General features: G+C 34.6%; 1 protein-coding gene across 6 annotated transcripts in view; it reads right to left on the bottom strand.

Moving 5' to 3' along the window:
• Positions 1-22,934, bottom strand: part of LOC125652864 (HHIP-like protein 2) — a 38,876-nt gene extending 15,942 nt beyond the window's left edge. For 5 of the 6 annotated variants that reach the window (XR_007361743.2, XR_007361744.2, XM_048882306.2 and 2 more), the window contains exons 1-7: positions 21,801-22,917; positions 18,233-18,318; positions 15,322-15,503; positions 12,860-13,003; positions 8,980-9,109; positions 7,818-7,960; positions 5,873-5,954 (exon numbers count right to left, since the gene is read on the bottom strand). Coding sequence is in view for 4 of the 6 variants with exons in the window: in XM_048882306.2 (XP_048738263.2) it covers positions 5,873-5,954; positions 7,818-7,960; positions 8,980-9,109; positions 12,860-13,003; positions 15,322-15,503; positions 18,233-18,318; positions 21,801-22,787 (1,754 nt within the window). In the remaining 2 variants the exon portion in view is untranslated. Of the gene's footprint in view, positions 1-5,872; positions 5,955-7,817; positions 7,961-8,979; positions 9,110-12,859; positions 13,004-15,321; positions 15,504-18,232; positions 18,319-21,800 lie in introns of all 6 variants that reach the window. The other variant, XM_048882305.2, reaches the window with a different exon arrangement.
• Positions 22,935-27,409: the final 4,475 nt, after the last annotated feature.

Genomic DNA, 27,409 nt, shown 5'->3' with positions numbered 1-27,409 from the left:
ATGATATTATTCTCGGGGACAGAAGCCAAGAATATCTTTTTTTCAAATATGTTATCCTTTTTACGATATCTTTTCAATTTTTTTAGTTATTGACGTTAAAGTACCCATTGTTTTGGCCAGATTGCTATTGACGTCGCAATTTTTGCAACGTAATGTCACAATTTTACAACGTTTCATGTACTTTTACGTGGAAGTTCTCTAGGTATAAAAGTGAAACAAAAACACTATTCAGTGCAATTTAATTATGATATTGTAAATATTTAAATCTGTCTATGTTAATTCTATATTAAAACACAAACCTATATAGTACACTCGTACATCTCTTTCTCCTCTCTCTGTTTGTCTCCTTCCCTCTCTTTATATATATTTTTTAAATTTTTATTTATATGCAACCATTCAACAGTTTTAAAGTAATATTAATTCAGTACCTCTTTACTTAGCTTTGTTATTTAAGTATGACATGAAGATAAACACGATCCCAATATCTTAACTGTATAACCATTTACTGCACATACCGATAGTTGTTTTGTTGTGTGTTTGGGGGGGGGGGGGGGGGGGGGCATCTTAAAAGGTACACGAAAACACGGTGGATCCAACCGTTGACTTACGAATAAGATCTATTGACCTATGTATGTGCGTTTCAATATTAGATGTAGTTTATGTTGCATATTGATCACTTCTTTTAACAATCTTTTATAAGATTTCGGATTTTTATTTTTATTATTTGTTTGGGGGTGTTATTATTATACCGCATGTACATGTAAACACGCCGTAAACAGTAATAGCCAGGCTTCGGACAGCGGCGTTATTTCAGACGCACTTTGCTACATGTACAACTTTGGACAGTGAGTAAACATTTTAATCCTATGTTTCACACTTTTATTTGTGTTTTGCTATATAGGGAGTTACGTTTATGATGTGCGTGTGTGTGTGTGTGTGTGGGGGGGGGGGGGGGGGGGGGATAGGGAAACTGTTACAAAAGTAGCCGTACATGTACAGAATAACACATGAACATTTAGTTAAGCCATATGGATATAATTTATTTTACATTAGGCTAAAAAAGTGTTAACGTGAACTAATCATCGGGTAAAATATGTTCCATTTATCTAATTTCATTAGTTTCCTGTTCGGATCATTTATTACAATAATATCTAGACCAGTGTGTATTTCAAAATGCCTTAATTATTATCATTAATTCCATAACATCTATGAAACGAATTCATTAATTAAAAAATCGTATTCTGATACTGCTACATATAATAGAACCAAACTCCCTCCTCGCATATATTTGGTTTATTAAACCAAATATATGCGAGGGGGGTTGGTTGGTTCTGTTATATATGTTTCTATTTATGTGAACATAACATCCGCTTAATTTTGTTTGAACACTAACTGTTAGTGTGCAAACAAAATTAAGCGGATGTTATGTTCACATAAATAGAAACAAGAATCTTATCAATCATGGTGTAGTTTGGCATCCACCATAAAATTTGCTTATTTTAACACTTTCACATTTCTTCCTGTCATTAGGTTTAGTTCTTATCTTACATATAATGCATGAGGGAAACCTTTTTCCGTTATCAGACACTTCCTCCATGTTATAAACACTCAAACTAAATTAAGTAGGACAGTGGTTTAATAATGTGTTCAGTTCTTCCTTCTATAATGCTTAGTAATATTTTACTTAATTATGTAGGATAATATATTTAAAAAATAAATACATCAACTTTTACTTCAAGAACGAGTGGGATTCATATGTTCACCTCTATTTTAATCAGTATTATAATGATATCTTCTTTTTTCCATTCGTCTTTTTTATTTTGGTATGATTTGTGGTTTTGAATACTTGCTGTTGAGACTGAATTTTCAATGATAAATATAATTGAAACAATGAAATATACACTATTTTCGTTAACATACTTTTTACATTATTTTTTTTTTTTTATCATTATCCCTTTTTATTAACTGCCTTGTATTTTTGCTAATTAGATCAAATGTAATTCTGTTTGTCAATGAATTTCATTTAAAAGCAAAACAAGATCCATATTGCTAGATATATTTTTCGTATTCATATTTGTATGTATTTCTATATATTGATTTCTGACGGATGAAATATGCAATGGACCGGAATAGCTGTGTGTCGAAATATAACGGTACCCGATGACGTATGTCCAAATCGGTTGACACGTAAACATTGTAGATCTATACCTCAGAGACTTGTAGCCTACAGTCTATCCTTTGTATTGTTATGTGGATGCCTAATTTTTGTCTGGTACCCATATATTGTACTATAACGTTAGAAATCATTAAACAATACGGGATATGCCAATATATCTTCGCATCTAAGTAGCCTATCGAGTTAGGCACCCCTCGGCCCTCCATGTACTACGACAGTGATTTCAACATGTTCATCAGTGCCAAGAAAACTGAATGCACGGAGATGAAACATGTGAAGCCAGATATTTATTAAATTCAACGGCCTTCAGATAAATAAAATATGTATAGTATAAAGAAAATGTATGGAAGTAAAGGCGCGGCGCAGACAATGGGTGGATCTCGATTGTATCTGGATTCGATTGGAGGACTTAGCTTCGTAATTGTTTGATCAAATAACTAAAACTGTTAACTAGTACAAGGTTTTTGTAACTATCCCTAACATGGTTACATATATATTCAAGTTCATAAATTGAGCATATAATCTATTTGAAATTTTGGGGGCAAAATCGATTGATATACGTAGCCCGATTCCGACGATGGCGTGGATCCGGTTTTATTTCAATAATATTGTTTGAAATAATCATATTTTAATAACTTTGAATAATTACTGGTTTCGTAAAAAGACAATGGAACAATCCCCAACTATAATATTTAAATATTACGATTTGTACTAAACCTATAGTTTGGAAAAGCATTCGGATTTCGTGCATGGAATGTGAAATTCCGGTTAAATTTAGAACATAAAAAGTAAAAATTCACTTACCCCCAGGCCTCGATCCAAAAACACTCTTAACTTCTATGCAGTATGTAATATACTAATTTACAATTCATTAATATTTATTGGATCGAGGCCTGGGGGTTATACATATTTTTGGTGCATATTGTTGGATATTATCAACTTTTACAAAAATAACACAACTGTTATGGGTTCTACATGTTATAATTTCTATATGCGTGAATTTTCGCGGAAAAAACACTGGATTTATAAAGAAGAAGGTCTAAGCTATTTCATACCATGATGAAATTTTGGAATGAAGATACTTTATTTTACTCAAAATTACAGGGCCATATTTTGGTATTCGTGGCTCTTGTTCTTTGAAATGGTTCACAGGTTGGTTGGGACAAAGTAAATGGAGGGGGCCTCAGTCAAAGTTGAAAAGTTGTAAAATTTCACACAAACTCATGTTCCCTTGAAAAAATACTGAGTTAGACTTCCTTCTGAACTACAGTGATATTTATTATACTATTTCCATGATTTTCATAGTCAAAGTCCCAGCTTCTATAACCTTTGACCATGATGACCCCCCATAAAACTTCATTGGAAATTTAAGCCATTTCATTTTGAAATATTTGCATTATAGAGGACTCTCACAAATGCATAAATTACAGAGGGCTCTCACAAATGCATAAATAACAGAGGGCTCTCACAAATGCATATACAGTACTCCCTCGATATATTGTTCCCCGTTATAATGCCACCCCCACTTATTGCCTGAAAATCTTAAAGAACAAATTTCTCCCCATATGTCAACACCCCCATTATAATGCCAACCTAGCATAATGCCACAGTCTGGAAAAGGAAGTCAGGTTAATTACAAATAATTGCCGAAATAAACTCAAGATTATCTAAATGTTTATACCGAATGGAGCCTGAAGAACTTTACAGAATAATTTTTTCCGATTGCTCAGTGAACTGTCTGTAATGTTGAATTCGCTATATCGTCACCCCTGCTTTATTGCCCAAATTGGTCTTGAACAAAAATTGGCGATATATCAAGGGAGCACTTTATAGTAATTTACAATTGGGTAAAAAGATTTACAACTTGAAAATACTAGTAATAGTCCTGAGACACCATCAGTTATAGCTGACATTTTCAAAAAAAAAAAAAAAAATCGCAGAGGGCTACATTATTGCAGCTACATCAGTTACAGTGAATAGTCATGTAGATTCAGAAATTCACAATGCTGTGATCTGAAAAGTTGGATCATACTTTTTAAAACCAATCAACAAAAACAAGAGGCTCTTGGGCCACATCGTTCACCTGAGTCACCTTGGCCCATATTCAAAGATTTCCATATATATTCGCATGTAAAACTTTGATCCCTACCACAGGGGGCCATGATTTTTACAAACTTGAATCTGCACTATGTCAGGAAGCTTTCATGTAAATGTTAATTTCTTTGGCCCAATGGTTCTTGAGAAGAAGATTTTTAAAGATTTTCCCTATATATTTGCATGTAAAACTTTGATCCCCTATTGTGGCCCCATCCTACCCTCGGGGGGGCCATGATTTTTACAAACTTGAATCTGCACTATGTTGGAGGCTTTCATGTAGACCTCAGCTTTTCTGGCCCAGTGGTTCTTGAGAAAAAGATTTTTAAAGATTTTCCCTATATATATAAGTATGTAAAAGTTTGATACCCTATTATGGTCCCTTCCTACCCCCAGGGGTCATGATTTTAATAAACTTGAATCTGCATTATGTCAGAAACCTTTCATGTAAATTTCAGCTCTTCTAGTCCAGTTGTTCTTGAGAAGAAGATTTTTAAATGACCCCACCCTATTTTTACATTTTTGTGATTATCTCCCCTTTGAAGGGGGCATGGCCCTTCATTCAAACAAACTTGAAAGCCCTTCACCAAAGGATGTTTTTAGCCAAGTTTGGTTGAAATTGGCCCAGTAGTTCTGGAGAAGAATTTGAAAATGTAAAAAGTTTACAGACAAACAGACAGATGACGGACAATAGGCGATCAGAAAAACTCATTTGAGCTTTCAGCTCAGGTGAGCTAAAAATAGGATAGGTACATGATTAATTTTAAAATGTTAATTAATGTAAAAGGCTACAATTTTCAAGAAGTAATTTTTTTATGCCTGTAAAAATACAACTTACATTTAATTGACACAGTGATCATTGCATAAATAGGATAAGAAATTTTAGTTTTTTTTCTTTTAACAATTAAAAATAAATACTTTATTATAAAAAAACATGTCAGTTGAATATAAAAGTTGATATAAACCTGTAATAAATTCATTTGTACTACAGTTTTTGATACAAAGATTTGGATCACATCTTGCAACTTAATTGATACAAAGAATGGAATCACATCATCAGTAATTTGATGCTTATCATCATATGCTGATAAATTGGCAACTTGAAGCTACTAGTTGGATTGCATCTTTAGTAGCTTGATGATAAGAATTGGATTGCATTTTCAGTAACTTGATGCTAATAATCAGTAACTTGAAGCAACGATTTCAATCACATCTTCAGTAACTTATTGACAAGTGCAGATAATTAGATCAAACTCAATGTTTTGTGAAATTGTTTGATCAAATGCCTGTCGTCTTGAATTGATCAAACTCTTAAGATCATGCAAGTGTAGCAATAGTAAACTTGTTAACGTGTAGCTAAAGCCTGAACAAAATATTTACAATTAGAAGCCAAGCCAACAGACACATTGACAGAATTATTACAACCCCAAAAACTTTTAACAATGTACTATAAGTACAGACAGATGGGCCAGATCATGTCTAGCAACAAGTAAGAGGTTGAAAGGTCATAAATACCCATGTTATACAGAACACAAGAATTATGGTTAAAATATTTAATTGAAACATTGTTGTAATATGCCTAAATCTCTTAGACATGTATACCTCGCTGGGTCCAAGATTCTGTAGACTTTTCCACTAGAATCTGCAGAGCTTGCTCGTCCTGTAGACAGCAAATACAATTCACCTGTAAAGTACATAAAAAATATAAACTAAAGTCAATGTAATTTACACATTTTGGATACCATAACATTATAAACAAGATCAACAAAGGAGCGGTAGGACTGTAGCTCTCTAGGGAGAATTGGGATAAAAAAATCCTTAACATATTTCCTCACTAAACTTGCTAATGTTGAGACATCCGATCTAACATAAAATTTATTACAGCCCCAATAGATCTGAAAACTCACAACTTCAATAACATTCTATGGATCATTCCAATTCTTTCCCCTAGAAGGCTATAGTCCTGCAGCTATATTAGCAATGACTATGAATGCTTTAATTCAAAATTAATCAACATGACTGATTCAATGGATCAAGTTTGCATGCCATTGAATTCTGTTGATTTCATTACTTCATTTGTAAAAAGAATACAAGAGGCTCAAGCAAACATAGATTATTGATATTTTCCCATAATACCACATATAAATTGTGATTCAAATCTACCCTGGGGGCCATGATTTGAACAAACTTGAATCTGCCTTATTTTTTCAACTTTTCTAGTGCAGTGGTTCTTAAGATTTTTAAAGCTTTTCCCCATGTATCTGCATGTAAAACTTTGTTCCCCCATTGCTGTCCCATCTTACCCCAGGGGCCATGATTTGAACAAATTTGAATCTAATCTATGTCAGAAAGCTTTTACATAAATTTCAACATTTCTGGCCCAGTGGTTCTTGAGAAGATTTTTAAAGATTTTCCCTATATATTTGTAAGTAAAAATTTGATCCCTATTGTGGCCCCACCTATCCCATGGGGGTCATAATTTGAGCAAACTTGAATCTATTCTATGTCAGTAAGCTTTCATGAGAAAATGACATTCGTTATGTACATCTACAAATGATATACTATTGAGTATTTTCTGATAACACTCCTGGACAAAAAAGTACCAGAGAAAAACAAAAAGAAGTGGAGTAAAAATAATACATTCCCGTACTTCGTTTGAGGAACATGATTATGTTAGAGCTGTGATACTAGTACGGGGGTAGGTCTCCCTACTAAAGTTTCATGAGTGTAGGCTCATAGAGTACACATCATGACAAAAATAATATCTTACAAGTAGTACATAGATATACATATCATAATTCCATAATATGAGTAATTTAATTTCTGAATGACATCATGGCACTTTGTACTCTGAAACACTTCCCTCCAAGGAATTGACAAATCTTTCTAGATCTCACACTAAGATATGGCCCAGATGTACAGCCAAACTCCAGGCTTGTAATTTTCAAGTGTGATATGGTCAGTGATACATATTGGTACGTCCATAGATAAGGTTACATGACTCTAAGCAAAATGTGATCCAAGCCAAGATGATGGGAATGCTTGCATATTTATTTCACAAACTATACCTTTGTGATTCTCCAGAAGATAATTTTATAGAACTTTTGCTGTGTACATGTATTCTTAATGTATGATTAACATTCATACACTTATCATGGCCCTATCCTGACCTGGGGATCATGGATGCATTGTGCTAAGTTTTAATTACTTTGGCTCTGTGTTTCTTAAGAAAATGTTGAAATCTTGAAAAGTTCTGACAGACAAATGATAAATAAATTTTTATCAGAATAGCTCATTTTAGCTTTTAGCCTCATTGGGCAGCCATCTTGAGATTTTCACTTGTTGAACATATATTCTATTTGTCTCAGGGGCAACCACATGACCATTAATCCCTGAGCAACAAGGTTTGATGATCCTTAGCATCACGTTGTCCAAGATGTGACCCAGAGACAATAATCACAACAATCAGATGGACAAACAGATGATAATGCCTTACCATATAATACAACTTGTCAAAGGGAGGTCAATAAATATCAAAATTACTTACCACCTTCATCTTCTCCAAATGATAGGATATGAGGCTCATAGTAATTAATCAGGGGCGGGGTACACATCTCAGGTCCACACATATTCAATTCTTTGTTGTCCCATGTGTTTCTCTGAGGATTATAGAGAAGTCTGAACAATCGGCTGAAGAGATAAATGTCTATAATAGAGAAGTCTGAATATTCAACTGAAGAGGTAAACATTTATAAGAAAGTGTGAACAATTGGCTGAAGAAATAAACATTATAGAAAAGTTTAAACTATTGAACAATTGGCTGAAAAATTAATATTTACATGTGTATATAGAAATGTCTAAACAATTGGCTGAAGATATACATGTAGTTGTCTATAATAGAGAAGTCTATACAATCAGCTGACAAGATAACCCATTATGATAGAGAGGTTGAGAAGGTCAAGGTCATAAAACTTATTATGTTTGAAGTCTGTGTAAAAATGTATGTGTACAGTTAGGATTATACATCGAAAATCAAATCAAAGCATACAGGTATGCAATTCAGATTTCAATTGTATATTTAAATTCAAATATAGTATAATTGAGTATAATGTGTGAAGAAATGTATCGGAAGTCGAAATATTCAATAATTTGAATAGTATTTGAAATATGCGTTATGATTTTTATCAAAATAAAACATGTACATACATGTACATCAGATGATAGATACATGTGCATCACCTGAACTATCTTTCATTCATTGTTAAGTTCTAACAATAAGAAGCAAAAAATCAGCATTAAATCTAAACTTGGGAGCATGTTTACTTCTTCAAAATTCACTTTTAGAAAAATCAGCACAAGGACCAAAATTTGGGGATAAATTCTCTTTGGATGAAAACATTTTCCGAAGTTCTGGTAATATTCATTTATATATACTATTCTTCATATCAATGTTCAACAAATGGGCAAAATGTGAGGCCAAGACCAATTTTAAGTGTCAAGGTCATTTATTTTACATGATGAATAGTTTCTTTGGAAATGGACTGAAAACCAAATGGGATGGGCAGCTGGAAGGAACGGATTTGAGCAGCAATATACACTTCAACAGGGCATAGTAAGCAATAACTGAATTCATGTATTTGATTAATTAACTTAAATCATTCAAAAGTATTTCATTAGTAAAATTAACTCAGTTGAATTAAGTGTCTTACCCGTTCATGAAATCACCATAGATGTAGAATCCATTGAGATTAGGACTAAGGCAGCCTCTGTAGAAATGGCCACCTGTGACAGACTTTCCCTCCTTGTGTGGGTAGTAGTGGATAGGGGGAACTTCTGGACCTGCAAATTACCGTAAATTGAACAGCATAGCAAATTCTTATAAAAGAACTGTGGTGTTGTTAATAATATCAGAAGAATCTATCATTACTATGCATAATATCAAAATAAATGTTTAATTTCATTATTCTGTTACTAATGGATTTGTGACGGAGCAAATACTTGTAATGCATAACCACATACAGCACAGCGACTTATTTTAGTTTACATTATAAGTTCTTTTATGAGAAAAGTACATATAATTTTATACATTTTCACAGGGCCTGCTTCTTTTAAAAGTCATTAAGCAAAGAAATATGAAAGTCAATAAAAACTAAACGAAATGTTGAATTTTAGACTTGTATGAAATAAATCCTGGATTTCCACAGCAGCTAAAATACTGATGTCTATACATATGATAAAATGTTTAAAATTCCAAATGCACTGATTGTGGTAGTGTTTTAATTCTATGTTGGAATAATACCTGAATTTTAATTGTTTCAACATAAGAATATCCTGTACTTTGCACAATTTAATTCTTTACTGGCACTAAATCACACTATATTACATGAATGTGTTGATAGCCATAATCACATACAGTATATGTATTTGCATTTCCAATCTTTCTGTTTTTGTTATCTTTACAAATTGTAATGATAGCCATTTCCTCATGAATGCATTGCAGTTGTAAACAATGTGTGCATGAATCTTGATAATACAGTGTGTCTATTCTAAAGGCAAGGAATTCCTATAGAAATGAAAGTAGAATGTACAAGATGTATTTCTGAAACACTCATGCCAATGGATTACAACAAAGTGGAACTGTAAGACAATGTAGTTTTTTTTTTAAATTCCAAAAACTATGTCAAGGTCACAAGGTCAACAAATCTGGTAACAATGGAAAGATCTTCTCACAAAAAATGCACATGCTTAATATAAAAACAGCTAGTATCTCTTACAATTTGAAAGATGTGACTTATATTCAAATTTTCTAAAAGTAGGTCAAAGGTCATTGTTAAGGTCATCAAGTCAAAGGTTTTGGTGTCAATGAAAAGGTCTTGCTAAAAATAATACACATACTAAATATGAAAGGTCTACCTCTTATGGTATAAAAGATATGACCAAGCTTAAAGTTATTCAAAAATTCACAAAACCTAGGTCAATCGTCAATGTAAAGGTCACAAGGTCAACAAATCTGGTATTGTTGGAATTTAGCTCTTCTTGCAAGACATGTACATATTAAATATAAAAACAGTACCTCTTGCAATTTGATAGATATGGCTTACATTCAAATTTTCTAAAAGTACGTCAAAGGTCAGTGTGAAGGTCACCAGGTCAAAGATTTTGATGTCAATGGAAAAGTCTTGTCAAAGAAATACAAATAACAAATATGAAAGGCCTACATCTTATGGTGTAAAAGATATGACCAAGGTTAAAGTTTTTTGAAAATTTACAAAACCTAAGTCAAATGTCAATGTCACAAGGTCAACAAATCTGGTATCATTGGAAAGGCCTTCTCAAAAGAAATGTACATGCTAAATATAAAAGCAGTACCTCTTATTTCGATTTGAAAGATATGGCTTACATGGTCAATGTAAAGGTCAACAGGTCAAAGATTTTGGTGTCATTGGAAAGGTCTTCCCAAAATGAAGCACACATATTAAATATGAAAGCTTTAACTCTTATGGTGTAAATGACATGACCAAGGTTAAAGTTTTTTGTGACAGACAGACAGACAGGCCAAAAACTACATGCCCAAAATCTTCAATTTCAGAGGTATTAAAATTTAAGAAATAAACTTCATTTTTGTCAGCATACTTCTCATGAAGTACTAACGCTTATACATGCATTACACATAACAAGAGGCCCATGGGCCACATCACTCACCCAAGCAGCAGTTCCTAGCAATAAACAAGCTTGAGTAACACTATCATTAAACAAGCAGCTTGGTTCAGAAAAAACTCTTCAAAGGTTATGACTAAAAATTCACCAATTTTGAAACTTGATTATAAAACTTGACTACAAATTCATCAATTAGCATATGCCCTTGTAGACAGATATGGCCTTTCATATTACGGCTGCTTTGTGCCAAGTTTAGTTCCCTATACATTTGCATGTAAAACTTTTATCCCCTATTGTGGCCCCTTCCTAACACCAGGGGTTATGATTTTTACAATCTTGAATATCCACTTTGTCAGGAAGCTTTCATGTAAATTTCAGCTCTTCTGGCCCAGTGGTTACTCTACCCTATTTTTGCATTTTTGTGATTATCTCTCCTTTGAAGGGGGCATGGCCTTTCATTTGAGGATGATTTGTTCTAAGTTTGATTGAAATTGGCCCAGTGGTTCTGGAGAAGATTTTCCTATATATCAGCATGTAAAACGTTGACACCTTTATATGGCCTCACCCTATCCTTGGGCGCCATGATCTGAACAAATTTGAATCAACACTAAATTTGGAAGCTTTCACTTAAATCTCTACTCATATGGCCTGGTGGTTCTTGATAAGAAGATTTTTAAAGATTTTCCCTTTATATATTTGCATGTAAAATTTAATTCCATTTCGTGGCCCCACCCTAGCACCAGGGGTCATGATTTTAACAAACTTAGACTTTCTACTATGTCAGGAAGCTTTCATGTAAATTTCAGCTTTTCTGGCCCATTGGTTCTTGAAAGGAAGATTTTTAAATGGTCCAATCCTAATTTTGCATTTTTGTGATTATCTCCCCTTTGAAGGGAGCATGGCCCTTCATTTCAACAAACGTGAATCCCCTTCACCAAATGGATGATTTGTTCCAAGTTTGATTGAAATTGGCCTAGTGGTTCTGAAGAAGATTTTCCCATATATCAGCATGTAAAACTATGATCCCCTTATGTGGCCCTACCCTACCCCTGGGGGCCATGGTCTGAACAAATTTGAATCTACTCTATATATCAGGAAGCTTTCAGGTAAAAAGAAGATTTTCTTTATATATTCACATATATAACTTTGATCCCCTACTGTGGCCCCAACAACCCCCAGGGGTCATGATTTTAACAAACTTAGACTTTCTACTATGTCGGGAAGCTTTCGTGTAAATTTCAGTTTTTCTGGCCCATTGGATCTTGAGAGGAAGATTTTTAAATGGTCCAATCCTAATTTTGCATTTTTGTGATTATCTCCCCTTTGAAGGGAGCATGGCCCTTCATTTCAACAAACTTGAATTCCCTTCACCCAAGGATACTCTGTGCCAAGTTTGGTTGAAATTGGCCCAGTGGTTCTGGAGAAGAAGATGAAAATGTGAAAAGTTTACAACGCTGACGACGCCGACAAAGACAACAGACAAATTTTGATCAGACATGCTCACTTGAGCCTTCAGTTCAGGTGAGCTAAAAATATCATTGGGTAGACTGTAGCAAGTTTTTGTTTCCAAGATTCAAAGTGTCTCTGATAAATAAACTGATTCATTTTCCATGGATTAAGTAAACAGGATATAGAATTATCATACAACATTTTTAAATACTTTTTTACTTGTTCATATACATGTACTGGACAATCAAATAAAAATGTTTTCTATTTTCAACAATAGTTTTAAAATGGTAACCAATGCGATTTTCTCTTGGAATGAAAGGTTTACAATATCTACAGAATGTACCTGTTTCTAAATACAACAGACATGCACTTATTTGTAATACATGTTCTAATGCATGTACTGCATATTGCAGTGTGTGCATGTTTAAATGACTGCTGTATGTATCTGTCAATAGATATCTCCTAATATATACATGTACCTACCAATATGGCCACAGATTTCTGTTTTATAACATGCTGGGCCCTCTCTGCCATTCCAGCCATAGTTTCCTCCCTTGATCAGCAGATCTAGTTCTTCATAGGCAGACTGGCCAACATCTCCACATACTATTCTTCCCTTACCTTCCCCTGAAATATTGAAGAATCCCATGCTTATTAACAGATATGTTTCTCTCAGAATTCATTTTTTGTACATTTATTACCGAAATACATTGTTAAATAATTTGTTAATCAAAAGTGGAAATACTGTATAGAAATTTACAATTCCTGCTCTAGATTACCCAAAGCAAGCAAATGGAAAATATTTCAAATGTCACGCTATTATATTTTTGTGAAATTTCAAGTAAACACTAAGACATAAACTGAAGACAAAGATAGAAGCAGTATCATAAGTCGATCATGTATTATAAGGGTGTCAAGTATGTGTCTGTGTTATAAGGGTGCCAAGTATGTGTCTGTGTTATAAGGGTGCCAAGTATGTGTCTGTGTTATAAGGGTGCCAAGTTTGTGTCTGTGTTATAAGGGTGCCAAGTTTGTGTCTGTGTTATAAGGGTGCCAAGTATGTGTCTGTGTTATAAGGGTGACAAGTTTGTGTCTGTGTTATAAGGGTGACAAGTATGTGTCTGTGTTATAAGGGTGACAAGTTTGTGTCTGTGTTATAAGGGTGACAAGTTTGTGTCTGTGTTATAAGGGTGACAAGTTTGTGTCTGTGTTATAAGGGTGACAAGTTTGTGTCTGTGTTATAAGGGTGACAAGTTTGTGTCTGTGTTATAAGGGTGACAAGTATGTGTCTGTGTTATAAGGGTGACAAGTTTGTGTCTGTGTTATAAGGGTGCCAAGTATGTGTCTGTGTTATAAGGGTGCCAAGTATGTGTCTGTGTTATAAGGGTGACAAGTTTGTGTCTGTGTTATAAGGGTGCCAAGTATGTGTCTGTGTTATAAGGGTGACAAGTTTGTGTCTGTGTTATAAGGGTGCCAAGTTTGTGTCTGTGTTATAAGGGTGACAAGTTTGTGTCTGTGTTATAAGGGTGCCAAGTATGTGTCTGTGTTATAAGGGTGCCAAGTATGTGTCTGTGTTATAAGGGTGCCAAGTATGTGTCTGTGTTATAAGGGTGCCAAGTATGTGTCTGTGTTATAAGGGTGACAAGTTTGTGTCTGTGTTATAAGGGTGACAAGTATGTGTCTGTGTTATAAGGGTGACAAGTTTGTGTCTGTGTTATAAGGGTGACAAGTATGTGTCTGTGTTATAAGGGTGACAAGTTTGTGTCTGTGTGCATTATTTTATTGGTGAGTTTGTGTGTATGCATCATAAGGGTAGTAAGTTTGTGAGTGTACATTGCAAGAAAACTAAGTTTGTGTATTATAAGGGGGTTGAGTTTGTGTGTGCACCATAAGGATGCCAAGCGTGTGTGCGCGCGCGTGTGTGTGTGTGCAGGTAGCAATGTTGCCAAGTTGACTGTTTGACAATGGTATCAAGCTTGCATGTGCATTATATGTCAAGGACATCCGACAATGTAGTCTTTTATCTAATATCAATGTAAAACTTATACGGTACCAATTTTGATGCACCAGATGCGCATTTCAATAAAATAGTATCGAGAAGCTATTACTTTTTCGAGTACTTTGCACCCATGAAATATATTGCATGTACTGGTATTCCTTTGCATATCATAATATGTACCATCGTCGGAAACCCACGGTTGATTATGCTTCGTTCCTCTCTCCATCACCCGTGGGTCCATTCATTCCTATTCGCTCGTTCTCATGAATAAATATTTTAAAATATTGTCCAATCAAAGTAATTGCTATAGTAATGGAACTCTTCTGTTTTTAAAGGTAGCGCTAACTTAATTTTGCTATCACAGCAATTGTATACCAAAATTAGGCTGAAAGCGTCTTTTTAATTGGACAAATTCGCTTAGGGTTTTCCATGAGCGCCCAATCAAATTGCCTCATTAATTATTCATGAGAACGAGCGAGTAGGAATGAATGGACCCACGGGTGATGGAGAGAGGAACGAAGCATAATCAACCGTGGGTTTCCGACAATGAATATGTACATTCATTTAATTTAACATTTCAAAAGTAAATAAATTCAAATTGAACTTGATATCACATATGTTCTGTATAATTAAGAAATAAATTTCATTTTTGACAATTCCTTTTAGCGCTCCATGGAAAGTATGCTGGCATTATGCATTGCAGTTCATACAATGTAATTTCAGCCATGAAATTCATTTTTCATATTTACATTCTACTTTCATCGCTGTTGGAATTCCTAGCCATTAAAATAGACGTACTATATTTATCAAGATTCATACGCACATTGTTCACAACTGCAGTGCATTCATGAGGAAATGGCTATAATTACAATTTGTAAAGATATCAAAAGCAAAAACAGTGGAAATGTAAATGTTTTAGATAAACAACATGCCAGAGCTCTGGTACCTGTAACATGGTCACCTCTGTCTTTCCCACATCTCCAGATGTTTCTAATTCCATAGGCATAAATTTCAGGAAGGAACATTGAGTCATTGACAAATGGATTATCCTGAGGAATCTTGTACGGATATGGGTAGTCTAATTCTGTATCCACATCTATCCGCAAAACTTTACCCAGGAGGGTGCTTCTAAAATGTTAAAAATCAGATTTTGTCATTCTCACATTGCTTTGACGATACCTAATTTATTCCATTTTCGCTAAGCTAAGGGTTTTTGGTCCACTCCCCTCCCCATATGTGGACCGAAAACCCTTGGCTAGCGAAGATGAATTTATTCAATGAACACACAAAGTCATAGTTAGACCTGCTTTGTTGTAAGAAAATATGCTGACTTGGTGGAAGATTTGGTTATATGAGGTATTCACTGTATAAAGGGCATTTAAAAGTCGTGCAGACAATATCATGTTTCTTTTTCATTACCACTAAAATTGGCAGAAAGGTATATCAAGCACATCTAACTCATTTGAAAAATAACTATCTAATTTTGTCATATATGTCATGGAAAATGAAGGTACATGTAGTACATTCAAGACTATAAGGGTATTCAAAGCTTAAAAATAGTGTTACAAGAAAGACTAATGAAGATTTTTCTCTTAAAACATATACTACATACAATGGCATGAAACGTGTATCATTCTTGATGATTTTACTTGTACAACATGCATGCAATTTTACTTCATAATAATTTCTCTGCATTGCAAATATTTGTAATATTTACGAGAAGAACTAGTAAGTTGTGAGAACTTGCTTCCAATCCTTTTTATGTACAGTAAAACACCATTATAGTGAACCTCTAGGGCCAGCAAAAAATGTTTTTATATACAGTTATCAAATAAATTTGTTATTTTCTTCTCATAGAACCTTTTTAATATTGACATTGACCTTGGTAATATGACATTCATTCAGTTTATAACATTTTCCAAGTAACACTTTCAAATGACTATTCATTTCAAGTAACAGTTTCTAATGACTATTCATTATGAAGCTAGACAGACTGACAGATAGACAGACAGTAGGACCGCTAGACAGACTGACAGACAGACAGACAGTCAGACCACTGGACAGACTGACAGACAGTAGGACCGCTAGACAGACTGACAGATAGACAGACAGATGGACAGATAATAGGATCGTTAGACAGACTAACAGATAGACAGTCAAACCACTAGACAGATAGACAGTCAGACCACTAGACAGACTGACAGATAGACAGACAGTAGGACCGCTAGACAGACTGACAAATAGACAGACAGTCAGACCACTAGACAGACTGACAGATAGACAGACAGTAGGACTGCTTGACAGACTGACAGACAGTAGGACTGCTAGACAGACTGACAGACAGTAGGACTGCTAGACAGACTGACAGATAGACAGACAGTAGGACTGTTAGACAGACTGACAGATAGACAGACAGTAGGACTGCTAGACAGACTGACAGACAGATAGCAATCGTAACTACTCGGCTATCTCCGTAACCGCAAATGAACCTCGTATGTGGATCGACGCCATCAGAGTTGGTTGTTACGTATACATAAACGTAACTTTGACGTCACAGTCGTACATTACACTATGAAACGTGAACTTTCAAATGCATCTAAGATATTATACACATCTAAGGTATTGTACCACTATCAATTTCCACTTACATGTTATGTATTAGAGTGAATAAGACGTTAATGATACCAAAACTGAATCTGTGGTGAAAATATAAATAACATATTATTCAGGGATTCAGTTCTGGCCTTTTAACTCTCATCCAAGACGAGCGCGTGATCCGATTGAGACAGATAGTAGGACTGCTAGACAGACTGACAGATAGACAGACAGTAGGACTGCTAGACAGATAGACAGACAGTCAGACCACTAGACAGACTAACAGCTAGACAGACAGTAGGACTGCTAGACAGACAGACAGACAGTCAAACCACTAGACAGACTGACAGCTAGACAGTCATAGTGACTCCTATATAATCTCCCGTAGAAATTCTACAGTAACTAACCTATCGAGATAATGATAAACAGGTGAGAAACAAAAATCAATTTGTTGCATAAGTGCAGTGTGATTATATTTAATGAAAAATGACATCACAATTCCTAGGTGAACGGTCAGAACCACGTGCAATGTTTCATAATGAAGTCTAATAAAAGGCACATGAATGATACTCGTCACGTTTATAGTGGACACAGGGATTACAACCTTCTCTGTGTCTCTGGTAATGTGTATAGTTAATACTTTGAGATTCATGTTTTGCATATAAACTGTCTATCTTCAAATGGTGTTCATCAATCAATATTAATTACATCTGTCAATTATCACATCTCTGAGCTACTTCTCTTACAGTGAATAAATTAGGAATATACATGGGAACTTTGGCAGGGATCGTCACAACTACTCCTGGGAAGATTTAGAATGTGATCATATTCCTTATCGATAATACATATTAATTATGAGTATTAATTAATGCATATAAATATGTATTCAGAATTTTAGTGTGCATGCAAACATACTATCTCAATTGTTCTTCAGCATTAATATTGCTATGAAACATGGTGATGATTTTCAGGAAAAATTCCTTTGAAGGATGGGAATTCAATAACTAACAAAGAAAATTTTTCACTTAAACATTCTTATAGTTATCACTATTTTGATTCTTTCTAATTCTGATTTAAATCTATCATACATCACTATTGTAATACACATTTCTTTGTCAATGAAGGATGAAATTTGTGAGTACAGTATATATGATATAATAAAAAATAGTAACTTAAGTAATAGTTGATAACAATAAATGATTAATTTATGACATTCCTTCATTTTCTGAATGTTCATGACATGTAAAAATTTTAAAACATACGTATTTTGGCCATTTCCCTGGGGATCTCCACCAGAGCCACCATCTCCAATAAAGACGTACAAATATCCATCATCCCCAAATAAAATCTGAAAGTCAAAATCAGAACAACTAAGTTGGAGGAGACCTTTAAAGAGACACTACAGCTCATTTTCCACATTTTGATAAAGAGTTTTTTAAAACACGTATTGATAAAATGATAAATATCATATCGATACTGACAATTTTGAACAATTGGATGCATCAATTTACTCTCAAATGCGCTTTGAAGATCGTCCGGAATTCAAAGGTTTCTTCATGCTGACTCGGACTTTTGAATGCTTATTTACATCACGTGGTTTTGAATGACATCAAAGGTGTTGTGTAGGAAATTATTTAAATTCCCCTTCAAGGGGGTCCACACTCACCAAAAATAGCACAAGTTTACTTTTAAAGCAGTGTCTTCGCGGCTAGTCCCAATGGCAGATTTAGGGGGGGGGGCGGCAGGACCCCCCTCCCTCTCGCCACAAATTGTGAGTGAAAATCCAAATTTTGCACCCAGAAAGCCGATTACTTTGGCTAATATTTGACTTTCTCATTCCCCTTCGGAAATCCTAGCTAGATCCGCCACTGAGTTACAATCGTTTCTCCTTGCCCTTTGTTTTCCAACAGTCATACTGATCGCAAGGTCAATTTTATTTCACATATTAGTTTTATTTCATTTTATTTTTACCTCTTTTCTTACAGAATCTGTCAAAATTCTGGATCTATCTATTCTCTACACTTTCTCTCACTGCACGACATGCTGCACTGTTTACTGTCTATGCGCATGCGTCTGAAGACCGAAAGGAGGAGACTTGATATTTTTTGTATAGGCCATCAAAAAGTATTAAATTTTACGTTAAAACGAGAATTTTTGACTTTTGATAAGTGTTATTTTCGCAAAGTTCATACATTAAAAAATGCAACAAAAATTGAAAAAGCGCTGGGAAAATTGTCATTTCATGATTTTTGCGCAAAATGAGCTGTAGTGTCTCTTTAAATGCTTTTCAAACTGCAGACCAGCGAGAAGTAATATCAAAATATATTATTACAGTAATGAAATCAGTGCTCCTCTCTTGCTGGTCCTAGTTTCCATATCAATGAGTAGGAATATATTCCTATATATATTTATCAAAGAATGAATTTACTATTCCTCTTTCATGTGTGTACAAATACCACAGCTTTGCATATGTTTCTCTAAAGAGTATGCATTGGTATCATTGAAATATGGGGATTTGGGATAAACTTTATAAGAAATTCTCAAAATTTGTTGAATATGAATCATGAAGAAATTTCCAAAAAAAATTTTTTTAAGGGACATTAATGATTATATCTGTGAAAGTGATGGCAAGCATTTTTCTCTCAAAATCTCTCATTGGCAAAGGAATATATATTAATGACTAATAAAAACAGTTATTTTGTACAAAAACAAGAGAAACCTGATACTGTGGAATCAATGTAATGTTCGTGGATAAGCAAAATTTTGCTGATTCGTGGGGACGTAATTTCGTGGGTAAGCAATACGATGTCACTTGGAGAGATAACTATACTTGGTTTTAAAAATGTTCAAGGACACGTAAATTCGTTGGTAAGAGTGACCCACGAAATCCACGAACATCAAATGACAATCCCCCACAAACAATTATGGCTCCACAGTAAAACTATGTAGATAGCCGCTTTTAGAGTAAAGAAATATATTAGGAAGAATTATTGTCTTGCAAATTGATAATTCATCATACATTCATGTGCCTGTTTAGAGGTTAAAAAGTGTATAAAATAATTAAATACTGGTGTTATTACTGAAATATATAATATAGAACAATTTTCATTGAATTCGATTTTTGACAAAATTACAGATAATGCCCAGTAATGTATTGATTAATGTATTGAAAATATTAGTATCAAGATCATGCTTTCAGTACTCTAGAACACGATACGAATACACTTACGATCACACAACCATGCACCATCATATCCACACAAACTGTAGTGAGGGAATAGTAATCACACAAACTCTGTAGTGAGGGAATAGTAATTTCTTTCATTTATTGTATTTGATGTAGGATTGAAAAGATCAATAACTGCATGAAAATTTTTCAAACACTATATGCCTCTGGTTGCTACCAAAAAAAAAAAAAAAAAAAGGTCTTGTCAGGAGTTTATATACCAAATAATAACTCACCAATCACTTACCAATCAAAAGTTATGCACTTACCAATCAAAAGTTATGAGCAATGTACTTGTTAAAGTTTTAGACAGACAGGAAAAATCAATTATGCGTTCAACCCTCAAATGTGTTGTAAAATTGAACTTTTAAAATTAATAAAAATATTTCTTAAATTAACAAAGCATTGATCAAATGTAAAGCTCAAGGGATAAATTGTGAATTTCTAGTCTTTACTTAAAACTTTGGTCTTATCTTCTTTGATAAATAAAATGACATGTCTCCAAGATAAATCATGATTTATAATATAAATCTATATTGATTTAATAAAAAAACAAAAAATTCTGTGGAACTTAATCCATAGGATATCAAGCAACAATGGAGTCTTTGTTGTGATTTTATAGAAAGACCAACTTCGACTCTAACATTTCACTACAACTTGCACAAATACATGTGCTAATTCAGAAATGTTTTTAAACAGCTATGCAAGATAATTTTCATCCAGCATGTGCATAGATCTTGCAAGTTTACTGTGGTAATGAAATACAAGCTATGGGAGCTGTGCTTTGTAACTCTTGACTTGAAAAAAAAAAAACCTGACCAAAGGATCTACAAAAGAAAGTGGATTAAAAATTAACTGTTTAATCAGAGTATAATGTAATAAAACCTCTCTGACAACTTAGATTTCTGCTTCATGCATCACTTGAATTTCACTGGGCTTTTCCTGGCACTGAGAGATTATGCATGGGTTTTACAAGATTTGCATGAATGATAAGAGGGTTACTGGCAGAAAACAGAGCTGGAAACATCAACAAAGTATAAATCATTGGTGAAGGACAGCTAGTGGATCAGCATCTACACACATATAATGTCACATAGATACATATATATATGTCATATCATTTATCTAATAGTACTGATGTGGATGTGTTCTTTTATTCCTAACTAATAAGCAATTTTCACACAATTTGATATTGCTACCTTATGCTATAAAGGCATTCCCTGAATTTTCACCTGTAGGCATATGCTGTTCACAATGTGGTGGAATTATCAAATGTATCAAGAATACCCTGCAGGTTAAACTATTTTGGTGACTACATGTTTGACCTGTAGATATATGCTGTTCATGATGTGGTGGAATAATTTCACATCAAGAAGACCCTGTAGGTTAAACTATTTTGGTAACATCTAAACTTGAATGATATGCATACTGTATGCAGGTATATATATACGACTACTTCCTTTTAAAGACTTATCTAGTGCCTAATGAAGGATAAGAACAGTTAAATCACACATTTTTGATCTTGTATTTTATTTAATACACTTGACTATACGGAACCCGGTTAAACAAATATCCACTAATATCTAGATAGATTTTATTCTAACCTCGCCTCCATTGTGGTTCCAAAAGGGTTCCTGAACTTCTAAAATCACCCTCTCACTCCGAGCATCTGCTATGTTGGGATTCTGATTTGACACTAGAAACTCACTGATTCGAATCTTGTGGTTGTTATTCCTGAAATCATTATGCTGCTCAAGGGGAGTTGAATAATACACAAAAAATCTGCCATTTTGATGAAAATTTGGATGGAAAGCAAGTCCCAGTAAACCCCTCTCATCACCTTCATTTTTTGTGTTAACTGTTTGGTAACTGATGTCCAAGAATGGGTGACTCTCACTAGAACCATTTAAATAATACACAAATATTAATCCTGTAACTTCTCCGATGAATAATCGATTACTGCCATCCCCTGCATGACGAGCAAAGACAGGATTATACAATAAATCAGCAAAAGGTTCCATGCACAAACACCCTTCTGAGGTATATTGCTTGATGGAAATTCTATTGTTCAACAATGGATTTGTTTTCAAGTCTGGGTAACAATAATCTTCATCACTTAGTCTTACGTATTCACAGAATGCTGAGGTCCCATAGCTTACATGTTGTTGAATACTGGAATCTCGAGTTAAGTAACCAACAATCTGTCTACAATTTCTATAGAAATCTCGACAGTAGTTATTGCAAAGTCCTGGGAAGGGTCTGGACATCAGCGTTCCCTCAGCATCGTAGATATGAGCCGCATATGGAGAGCATCTCTGACAGACAAGTTCCCGGACGTATCTTTCACAAACAAACATATCAGCATTTGATAACTGTCGTATTATACTATTATATTCATCCTGGATGTCTAAATCATCCTGACTGGTGCAGCATCCGAAGGTGGAATATTCCGTACAGAAGTGCAACGGAGTCTCGGGATTGAAGGGTGGTCGAAAATCTAAACACTGAGGATGGGCTTCCAAGAGAGTAACAAAACTTAAATAAATTACTAGCGACTTACTTAATCTGCTTGAAAAGTTGTAGAGCCACATGGTTTGATGATGGTAATATTTTTAACCACTGTCAATGAACTGTCAGGCTATCCTCTTACCGTGCATGTCTTTACCTGACAGTGTGTAGTTCATCCTTGAGCGCTCTCACTTACTTACTGTCAGCGATAAACAGGAACCATATGTTTCATAATAGTTAAAAAAGCAAACCAGACGCATGTTTCCGGATCACAAACAAATGACGAAATATTCATCACTATTGTTTTTGAATGATATTATTTACTACAATCTCAGAAGAAACAAAGACTCATGGCTATTTATTGAAGAAAATGGATAACGTATATTCTTCGCGAAAATATTTTTTTTTTCTGTTTTGGTAATGGTCACAGTCATGTATACATATGTCATCTGGTTTTGGTTGATTATTCTGCCAAATGTGAGAGCTTGGTATAAATGATCTGATGATCTCTTTGATTGAATTGAAGATATGTTTAATTATTTACAACGATGTTGTGTATTAAAGGATTTACTGCGAGCATAGGCCCAATATATGAAAAAATAACAATGAACAAATTTTATTTTTTGTATCATGATAATGATACTGTTAACAAATGTATTCGTTACAACATTTCATAATCCATTAATGTTAGTATAGGATTAAACATTCTTTTGAAGAATTTATCGATGGGTAAACTCCGGACATTTTACTCACAAACTGAATAAAAGCGCGAAGCACTTTTATGTTAAGTTTGTGAGTAAAATGTCCGGAGTTTACACATCGACAAATTCTTCAAAAAGAGTGTTTGATTCTTATAATTCCAATTCATTCACTTTATTAACAATTGCAAAAGTTTGAATAGTTTCCCCGCACTATGTTATTTGTTTTCAGGCGTGTATGAATACATCGCGTTTTCGGATTTATTGACGCATAAACTCTTGTTCAGCTTTATTTTTGTTCAATCAAAACAATTGTAATAAATAACATTGGAATTATCGTCAAATAACGTCAATTTCAGCACATTCGAAAGACACAATAGTGACCACCATTTGCATTCACGCGTGCTTGATAACGGCGCCTCATTGATGCCACTAAAGTGTTCAGAAATGCTTGAGGGATGTTCTTCCAGATGTTGGTTAAAGTCTGGCCTAAATCAACCAATGTCACTGGCTGATTTGGTAAACGGCGTAGACGTCGTTCCATTTCATCCCAGACGTGCTCGATCGGAGACAAATCTTATTTTAAGAGATATCTCTTTAAAATGAGAGATATCTCTTAACCTTAAGAGATGTCTCTCTCAAAAAGAGATATCTCTTTCACTTAGAGAGATATCTCTTTCATTTAGAGAGATATCTCTTTCACTTAGAGAGATATCTCTTTCACTTAGAGATATCTCTTTTACTTTTAGAGATATCTCTTATACTTTAAGATATATCTCTTTCAATTAGAGAGATATCTCTTTCACTTAAAGAGATATCTCGATCTTTTACTCTGAAAGATATCTCTTTTACTTTGAGAGATATCTCCTTCACTTAAAGAGATATATCTCTAAGATTCCTAGCGAGATATCTCTCAAAGTATAAGAGATATCTCTTTAATCGTTGAAAAAGAGATATCTCTCAAAGAGAAAGAGATATCTCTTTCCAATATTTTTATTAGTTTGAATACTTAAGGAATTCTCCCTAAAACGGAAGCCCGACAAAGCAAATCTTACCATGATTGGCTGGCGTGTTGCTAAAACGCGGAACGGTAAACGGAAGGGAAAACGGAAAATATATTATGCAATAATGTTATGAAGAGTTCAGCATTTTGCAAAATTAAAAGGCTTATTATGAACAAGGAATGCAGAAATTACAGAGAGAACAGGAAGTCATCCTCAGAATTCACCATTTCATATTGATACCTCATACTAATGCATTATTACAGAGTGTATGTATTTTTACACGGTGTATTTTGTGGATGGATGTACCAACAGGCGCATGCTTAATAATTTGCATTAATAATTTGCATAGTAATTTTTTTTATTAAAAATATCAACAAACGCCCTGTTGGCATCATCCGGTTTTGTGATCCCCCCCCCCCCCCCCCCCCCCCCGATTTTGATAGTACGTTGTTTCACAAATGAAGAAAAAAATGAATAAGATAACATACTGAAAAAGACTTGAATTATAATTGAACCCCCTTTCAAATCCTATTACTTTATTCTGGCTGGGTATCATAAAAACGATTTTAAGAGCCCATCCAATGAATAAAATGTACACCCCCCGAAAACAACATTGTAAAAGATAAAATAATTTTTTGAACAATTTTCCCCAAACATAGCCTTTTTAAATCGAACGTGCTTTTAATCGAACTACAAATGTTTATAACATAACTGAATTTGAATTTGAATTTAGTTCTACACCTGGTATAATATACATTTATGCATCACATCAAATTTTAAAGCGCACGGGTCCGGTGTAGAAAAAAGTTTTGCCTCATTTGGGATGAATCTATGTGAAAGTTCGTACATTTACCGATATCCTGTGGATTAGTGTTGAAACTGAAGAGATACAGCGCGCAAGAAAGATTGAAACAAAGCCAATGGTAACTAGGGTGAAGTTTACGACCAATAGTAAGAGGAATTAACAGATTCATTTCATAATATACGAAATAACTAAAAAGCTAACACAGAATTTATGCTTGAATGGAATTAAAAGTTATCTCATTATTAATCCAAATGTTAAGCTATACAAGTATTTAGTTTAGAAATTAATACCCCCATCACACTAGGCCACGTTCGCACTACGACCATGTAAAAATTGATGATCGTAGTGCGATCGGGTACGTTGTAGTAAGGTCGTAGTAAGAACGTAGTAAGGTCTTTATGGTCGTGGAGCAACTTTGAACATGCTCAAAACAAACGTAGTGCGGTCGTGGTCAAATTTGATCGTAGTGGAAGCGTAGTAAGGATGTACTAAGGTCGTATTTAGATCGGCATGGTCGTAGTAGCATCGTAATGGGATCGTGATGCAGAAAAAAACGACTGCACTGCGATTCCACTACGCTCTCTATACGACCATCCCGTTTTCACTACGTTCTCATTACGATCATCCCGTTTGCACTACGTTTTCTTCACGCTTCCGCTACGATCACGGGGCATCCATACTATGTTGTTGAAGACTGTAGTACGTTTCTACCAAGATCATCCCGTCCTTAACACGTCCTCACTACGATTTCACTGCGCGCAAGCCACGACCGAATCACGTTCTGTTCTCCCCCACACACTGGTATAAAAACTGAACAAAAGTTGCATATGACCATTGCTTCTTTGGAATCATGGAAAGGCCAGACCAAGAAATATTGATGGAGATGTTGATGCATATTCAGTATATGGCACTTAACGACCAAGCTGCTATATTGTTACTTAGGCGAAGGAGGAGGATAATCGTAAGGCAGCGTAGATCTTGCTGGGTACGACCTTGGCTTTCTGTTGAAAAAGACTCCAGTTTGGCCATTATGATCAACTGATGAATGAATTGAGGATGGAGGATCAACAGTCCTGAAGGTTCTGAGCTGTATTTATACTGAATCTGGATCTGATTCAGCTGCTGCAAAGCGTGGCGACATCGGCGCGGAAACGTGGTAGAACCGTAGTAAGTTCGTGGTAGAATCGTAGTAAGATCGTGGTCCAATCGTGGCAGAAGCGTAGGAAACTCGTGTTGCAGTCGTGGGAGTCGTGGTGAGAGCGTAGTTAGAACGTGATGGACGTAGTGGGAGCGTAGTAAGAACTTGATGAACGTAGTGAGAATGTGGTGGAATCGTAACAAGGCCGTAGTTTAATCGTAGTGGAATCTTGATAAGAGCGTAGTGAGGACGCCGTAACATCGTGAAGACAGACAAAATTACAAATGCATGCCGTTCGCACTACGATCTCACCACGATCTAAAATAATTATAGAACGTAGTGAGGTCGTGATGGTCGTGATGTAGTGTGACTGGGCCATAACTGCCAGAAGTCCTCCCTATTTAGGATTGGAGTGCTGCGGTTACTAAGTCTCCTGTTAGTTAAAAAATAATAAATCAAACACAAGATGTTTAATTTGTTGACGAAATAAATTAATAATACTAATAATGTCCTTTATTTAAACAGGATAGCACAATTAGTTTAAAACTAGTTTACATTGTGGTGCTGAAAACATACATACAGACAGCAGTATTATACAGATACAATATAAAATAGTATATGAAGGTATGTTGTATACATACATGTATGCTATTTACATATTTAAAACTGAAAATAAAACAAAATGAATAAATAAGCAAATAAAAATAAAACTGAAAATAATCAAAAACAAATCTATATGGTTTTAATTTCCCGAATGAAAAAAATATCTAAGATAAGCGGATTTAAAAGTTTCCAATGTTGGGTAATATTTCAAAAATTCTGATTTAATATTCCATAACTGAGATAAGTAAATAAGATAATGAATTATTATTGTTTTATACATATCACATCCCCTGTTGTAAGTACACGCATGCACATACACGGTATTATGTGTAAATACATGCACATGTGCGTTAATGACGTTCTGCCACGGGGAGGGGGGGGTATAAACCACGTGTGTTCTTTTCATTTTATACCCATAGGTGTCACTGCTTGCTAACACCTCTGTCAATCATAGGCG

Source organism: Ostrea edulis, chromosome 5 (genome assembly GCF_947568905.1).
Source record: "Ostrea edulis chromosome 5, xbOstEdul1.1, whole genome shotgun sequence".
Classification (NCBI taxonomy): domain Eukaryota; kingdom Metazoa; phylum Mollusca; class Bivalvia; order Ostreida; family Ostreidae; genus Ostrea; species Ostrea edulis.
This window is presented reverse-complemented; position numbering and strand designations above follow the sequence as displayed.